Source organism: Electrophorus electricus, chromosome 25 (genome assembly GCF_013358815.1).
Source record: "Electrophorus electricus isolate fEleEle1 chromosome 25, fEleEle1.pri, whole genome shotgun sequence".
Lineage (NCBI taxonomy): Eukaryota > Metazoa > Chordata > Actinopteri > Gymnotiformes > Gymnotidae > Electrophorus > Electrophorus electricus.
Window position 1 is genome coordinate 11,922,431 of NC_049559.1, and position 7,337 is coordinate 11,929,767.

A 7,337-nucleotide genomic window follows, 5' to 3' on the forward strand; every position below is an offset into this window, starting at 1 on the left:
GATCTATAAACAAATCTCACATACAAGACTGCACCTTTTGCAAAATTGTATACTTGTTTTTGTATCTGGAGTAAGCAGAATTAATGCCGTAGGTCACAGAAGACCTGTCTTTTTTGTGTGTTTGCTTTAACAGAGACCTCTTGTGGTGATTTGTCACAACTACGGCAAGAGGCAGTCGCAGACGAGCTCTTGGACGCCAAAGATCACAATAGCTTGGACTTTCATGTTCTATTTGTGCTTTATTATGCGTACAGTAGTTGTGGCATGTTTTATTTTTCCTTTCATAGCATCTCATAACATAGTAAAGTGAACAGTGGGAAAGTGGAACAAAAGAAAGGCATTAACATTGGGTCCCATGACAGTGTTGCAGTAAAGAAAGGAAAATAGGACATAGCTCACATTTCTTTTCAAGTAGCTCTCTCTCTCTCTCTCTCTCTCTCTCTCTCTCTCTCTCTCTCTCTCTCTATCTAATCTATCTATCTATCTATCTATCTATCTATCTATCTATCTATCTATCTATCTATCTATCTATCTATCTATCTATCTATCTATCTATCTATCTATCTATCTATCTATCTATCTATCTATCTATCTATCTCCCTCTCTCTTGCTGTCCCAGACAAATTGGGACACACGTCTGTGCTACTGGTTTAGGGTTAGGATTAGGGTTTGGTTAGGGTAGAGTTAGGGTTAGTTTTTTTTTTTTTTTTTTTTTTTTTTTTTTTTTTTTTAAACAATACCCATATTTTTATACATTATATATTTTAATGTTGATTGTTTTGGTTCTGTATAAATTAAAAAAGTTTTTATGCTGCATTTGGCCTCAATTAATGTATTTTAAACATATTAGATGTGAGTCCTTGACCAGCATGTCAATAAAGCTACATCCAGTTGCTCTTATCACAGTGTGTTCAGTTCTTCTTAAAAGGGTAACATCGCAATTCTAAATTGTATTACAGTAAAGCAAAACATTAAAGATTATTTGGTTGTACTATTCTATTGATCCTATAGTCAGTGGCTATCAACAAGAAATGATCAAGCACAGTTTTATTGGGTGTGTGTCTGGAAAGAGAACTACAGCTCCCAGTGAGATTTTTGGTTCAAGATTAATCATCATGCAAATGATTGTTATTAACGCTTTGTCTGTTTAATTAAACTATTATACTATAAACCTAATATTTTAACAGGGCTGGCAACTTTCTAGATCCAATTATTACACGTATGTGAAGTACAGGTGCTGTAGCTTTACAAAATAGAAAATGTCCACAGTAGCCTAATTATAATATATACATCCAAAATAAACACCAGAAGCCTGGACTAATGCTAATGTACATAAGTGCATTAAATCTAGGTAGGACTGCTCGATAGGTAGGATAAAAAAACACTTGTCCCGCCATATAAAAGAAATGAGAGCGTGATAAGGACTCCAAGTCGCCACCAGATGGCGCCCGAGACCGCTTAAACGTATTCCAGTCGGAGCTACCTTTTACATTAACATGCCAGGATACACACTCACTGGATGTTTAATCTTTCTAATGGGTAAGCTATATTTTTATAGTTAGGAAATATTTTTTTTTAATTATTAATCAGTTAAGGAATTCAAGCTGTTGCATTTTTCTGAGGTGAGGGAATATTGCATAACCCTGTACTGGCCAAATAATTCGATTTGATGTGCTATTTTGTGGATTAATACCATACCAGGTATGGTGGCAACTTCCATCGAAAACTACTTTATCATCACAAACTACATCTAAGGAACTACCAGAAACGTAAGTAACGTTAACATTTTGCTTTTTGCAACATGTTTATTCTTCGTCGTTAGCGATAGTTTTATCTGAGAAGTGTAGTTGAATTGCTAGTCTGACGGAGAAGACTCAAGCGCTAGAAGTGCTCTGGTTATAGGGGACTTTATTTTGCGACACGTGAAATTAGCAGGCCTTTAGGGAGACCAGCAGCAACAGTTAGCTGTATAGCAGGTGCCAGGGCGCCGGATGTTGCAGGTAGTGTTAAGGTTTTAGGCAAGCATGGGTTTTCTAAGATAGTTATTCACGTAGGAGCTAACGATATACGCCTTCGTCAGTCAGAGATTACTAAAAATAATATTGAAGAGGTGTGTCAATTAGCGAAGGCGATGTCCGATGCTGTAGTATGCGCTTAATAACATAATTAGTATTAAAGTAACTGATTCACAGAAAACTCCTTTTATCTAAAGCTGGGTTTACTAAATGTTAGATCATCAGCGTCTAAAATGCTCATGATAACTGAAATACTAACAGATCATAGATGTAATGTACTTTTCCTAACAGAAACCTGGATCAAGCCAAACGAGTACATAGCTTTAAATGCAGCGTGTCCTTCTGGCTACAGCTATGTACACCACCCTCGTCTAACTAGCCGTGGAGCTGACATTGCAGTTATTTCTACTGACACATTAAGCATAAACCAGAAAGCCTTTGAAATGATTTTTACTAGCATAAATCATGTAGCCAGCGATAAAAAGCCCATCCAGCCTCTTCCAGTAATTGGCATCTACAGGCCACCAGGACGCTACTCAGAATTTATTAAGGAATTTGCAGATTTCCTTTACATTTTTGTTGGTGATTTCAACAATATTCACTTTGATAGTGGCCAAGACCCTCTGATGGGCCTTTAGTTCTATATTAGAATCAGTTCGTTTTACCCAATGTATAACAGAACCCATACACTCTGGTGGACATACGCCTGACTTAGTACTGAGCTATGGTGTAGATGTAGTTATACTAATCCATCTCAGACCATTCCTTAATTTCATTTGAACTATGTACGCACAATCACATCAGCCACTGCACCTGGTTTTATTGGCAATCTACCAGACATATCATTTGCGACTAGGATGCCCTCAGACCCTACAGAACTTGGTCAAATAACTGAATGCTTAGAATCAGTATTCTGCTGCACACAACTCCGAGGACTGGAAATCATTATACCAGTCATGGTAGTCGGACGCAGTCCCTTGTGACTCCTCCACTTCCGTCCCAGGACCACATTCCCGTATTGTGGGAGTCAGCAGGGTAGCCAAGAACACGGGGGAATTGCATGCACGAGCTGGGGAAGTGTGTCTACTCCCCTTCCTCCCCTTCTTCCTACCCTTCCCAGGCATCCTTCTTCGGTTGGTGTTTCTGTAACGTCTCGAGGTAAACAGGATGCGGGGAAGAGGCACGATTAACCAGACGTTTATTACACACACGAATGATACATAAAACAACCCACATGCTCTGTACACCTTAAACATCAACAAACACACTACGACACAGGAGATGTATATACATTAAAGACGATTACACATAATGCAGAACAGGTGGACAACACGAGAGGACATGGCAACACGGATGAACACACACAAACCAAGACGTTTGAGGAGGGGGTGGGGCCATAACATGACATTGGCAGTCTCCCAGACATATTATTTGTGACTAGGATGCCCTCAAACGCCACAGAACTTCATCAAATAACTGAATGCTTAGAATCAGTATTCTGCTGCACACTTAATGATGTTGCCCCACTTAAGAATAAAAAAATTAGGGACATAAAATTGGTACCTTGGTATAATGACCACATTTGCAATTTAAATCAAAACACTTTCACATTTTAAATAAAAAATTTAACGTAAATGGCGCCACACAGCTTGTAGTCTTCCGGCTTGCATGGAAGGAGAACCTTCTCAAGTTTAGAAAAGCACTTATTACCGCTCGAACAGCTTATCTCTCAAACCTAATAGAAAAAGAAAAAAATAATCCTAGATTTCTTTTTAGTACAATTGCCCATCTAACTAAGAATAAGATTGACACCAATGCTCAGATTACATCACCACCATAGTAGTAAGGAGTTCATGAATTTCTACAATGAGAAAATAAAGCACATTAGAGATAACGTTAAGAGCATTAATATGACATCGGGCAACTACTTAGGTACAACCAAGAACAACCAAGCCAAAAATGACTTTTGAATCCTTTACACCTATCCAAGAGCCAGAAATTGCATATCTGATGTTGCGCTCAAAGTCCTCCAGTGCTTACTAGATTCACTGCCCACACACTTTCTTAAAGAAATTCTACCTGAAGTTATTGAACCTTTACTAAATTTAATAAACTAATCCTTAAATATTGGCTACGTTACTAAATCATTCAAATTTGCAGTAATCAGACCACTTCTCAAAAAATCTAACCTCAACCCATGTCAGCTGTCAAACTACAGACCGATCTCAAACCTACCATTTATTTCCAAGATCCTAGAAAAAGCTGTAGTTCAGCAGCTAAGCGCATATCTGAATCAGAACCGAATGCATAAAGGATGTTGAGAAACTTTCTCTCACTTAATTCTGACAAAACAGAGGTGCTTCTATTAGACACAGAGACAGCTAGATCCTCTAATTACTCAATGAACCTCAGTGAAATCACAGTCACATCTTCCCTAACAGATAAAGATCTTGGAGGTATCATGGATCCCATTCTCTCGTTCGAAGCTCATGTAAATAATATTTCTAGGAAGGCCTTTCTCCACCTTAGGAACATTTCTAAGATTAGAAACATGCTCTCCTCACATGATGCAGAAAAGATAGTCCATGCATTTATTACTTCAAGATTGGACTATTGTAATGCCCTACTATTAGGCTGTACTACTAAGTGGTTAAACAAGCTCCAGCTAGTTCAAAATGCAGCAGGCAGAGTGCTCATTAGAACGACAAAATCTGAATCCATCACGGCTATCTAAGATACTTTACATTGGCTCCCAATAAAATTTCATATTGATTATAAAATACTTCTAATTACCTACAAAGCATTGAATGGTCTTGCCCCACAGTTCCTTAGAGAACTCTTAGTTCATTATAAACCACCATGTCTGCTTAGATCGAAAGGTGCAGGTTCTTTACCTGTACCAAGACACTTTACTTGTTTTTTCATTTTATAATTATATTTTTCTCGGTAATTGTTATTATTGTGGTGACTGTTGTCGGCCAGAGGAGGATGGGCCCACCGTTTAGTTTTAGTTCCTCTCAAGGTTTCTTCCTCATGCTCTAGTGGGGTTTTTTCTTGCCACTGTCAGCCTTGGCTTGCTCACTGGTGGCTTGGACTTGGACATTTGTAAAGGTGCTTTGTGACATCTGTTCTAAAAAGCGCTATATAAATAACTTTTGATTTTGATTTTTGATTTGATCTCCTGAGGAAAAGCCAGAGTAGCTCCCACTCTGAGGCAGATGCTTCCTCTGTGAGCCATTTCCCACCACTGGATGAGCCCCAGAGAGAGCGAAGGATCCGCGGCCCACAGGCTGCTGTCAGAGAAGAGCGGCCCCACTTCAGGCAGGTGGCAAAGAGCTATAATTACAGAGCATACCTAAAAATACACAAATGGCATGCTTTGGAAAAATAAATATAAAAATTAGTGAGGGTCACCCTGACAGCGAATACATTTGTTTCTGTGTTTTTAAAAGTTGATTTTATTAATGAAACCTGTTTAGCATTACCGATATCATAACACCAGGTATGTACACCGTGTTCTAACGCTGTTTTAGGGAGAAGAAGAAGGGGAGCTTGACTCTGGTGCAGTCTCTGGCCCAGAACCACACTGACATCCTGCTTCCCAAGCTCCACGATGTGTGCCTGACTGTGGTCCAGAGGGGCCCTCTCAGGGACAAAAGATTCTCTAATCAAATCATATAAACAATGGCCCAAAAAGGAGCTTCGCATTTTGCTGTCTGAGCTGGAATTGCTCTGTTTTGTGACCAAAATGGTTCTAACCTGATGAAGAGTCAATTTGGAATGTTCTAGCGAGGAATATCTTGTCCTTAAACATGGTAGGTAGTACAAACTGATGCTTTTCCTTCTCTGACACACCAAGTAAATCTGCCACATATCGGATTAGTCCGATCGGCGTGTTTAAACAGGCACATCCCCATGGAGTGCCTGAACACCTGAGCCCCATGTCCACTGTCTCAGTTGAAGAATCTGAGCTCCATGGTGTCGCGTGCTTCCATGACAACACTGGCGCACATGTCCACCGACCTGTGGAGGGCCATGGACGCCAAGGCGGAGTTGGTTGCCTGCATGCTGCCGCACAAGGCGGGCGAAAGCAACCTCTTCATCAGGGAGGACAAGGACCTTGCGCTCGGTGCCATGGTGCAGAGCTGCTCGCCCACTCAGGTCATTCATGCTCTGCTGGCTGGGGAACTCAGGAAGGATCACCTCACCAACACCTCTATAAATTTGTTTTGAAAACGGTCATGCAGCCATTTGACCAAAATAAATTACACTGCCAAAAGAGACTTTTAGTAGAAGACAGAAACACATTTATAGTACAGCAGAGCCCTGCTACTACGAGGCAGTAATAGTGGAATCTAGACGCTATAATAGGTTCATAATAATTACACGCTATAATAGGTTTCCAATGTTGGGCAGTAGTTCAGCTGGGTGCTGGGAATATTGACATACCTATCGATATCTTGGTGCCCTTTTTTTTGTTTTGGCTCCTCCTACAGGTCCAGCAGTCTGTGATGTCATCCCACGATAGATCAGGAAGCAGCTCCCTTCGTCACCAGCTCCCTGACCAGCCCTACCATTGGCCCGTGGCCTACTCGCTCGGCCAGAGGAAAGCCTGTATCCTTACCTGTGAGAGGAAGAGGAACACGGAGAGACATGAGGGATTCGGACATTGAACATCAGCTCAATTATTGAACTTGATTATTGTAGTTTCTGGGCTTATTGTTTGTTTTAATGCCTTCATTTTTTTTTTAAATAGTGTGTTTTACAAACAGACTAACAAACTGTATTAAATGTATCTCAAATGCAATGTGTGATTAATGTGTTTAACAAGTTGATTGTTGTATTTTGAATTCCATGGGAGGTGTAACTATAAAAAATAGTTCTTTGGCACTTAGTGGCAGTATTTGTTCAAAACACATGTAACATCAAGCTCTTATGTAACCTTTATAGGATCTTCACCTCAGACTTTGAATTTTGGCTTAATTTAAAGGGATATTGTGGGCTAATTGGAGCTAATTCTATAACTATAGTAGTGAACTGTATTACTGCAGAGAAATCTTTTGGGATTGTGTGTGTTTAAAATAGAAAACAAAAATTGAAACGGGTAATTTATCAGGTTTCAGATTTCCTGTTCTGCTGGACTGAGGGCATGTTGCTATATTGACAAAATCCAAGTAACTGCAAAATCTTTAAATAGTACAATATGTAAACACAGGCAGTGGTAGTTCAGCGGTTAAGGTACTTGACTTGTTCTCAGAAGGTTGCTGGTTCACTGCCACGTTGCCACTGTTGGGCCCCCGCGCAAAACCCTTAACCCTCAAT

The 7,337-nt window shown here is 39.9% G+C and overlaps 1 protein-coding gene across 1 annotated transcript; it reads left to right on the plus strand.

Annotated features, from left to right (window-relative positions):
• The first annotated feature begins 5,966 nt into the window (after positions 1-5,966).
• On the plus strand, positions 5,967-6,688 carry LOC118240774 (TOG array regulator of axonemal microtubules protein 1-like). Its single transcript, XM_035522736.1, has 2 exons — positions 5,967-6,176; positions 6,512-6,688. The coding sequence occupies exons 1-2, from the start codon at positions 5,991-5,993 to the stop codon at positions 6,686-6,688; spliced, it is 363 nt and encodes a 120-aa protein (XP_035378629.1). The 5' UTR covers positions 5,967-5,990.
• The last annotated feature ends 649 nt before the right edge of the window (positions 6,689-7,337 follow it).

What these genes read in the sequence shown, in the direction of transcription:
- LOC118240774 (XM_035522736.1), top strand. Translation starts at nt 5,991, where the DNA reads ATGGTGTCGCGTGCTTCCATGACAACACTGGCGCACATGTCCACCGAC. An exon ending in AGAGCTGCTCGCCCACTCAG is followed by an intron (nt 6,177 to 6,511) that starts GTCATTCATGCT and finishes CTCCTCCTACAG; the next exon opens with GTCCAGCAGTCTGTGATGTC.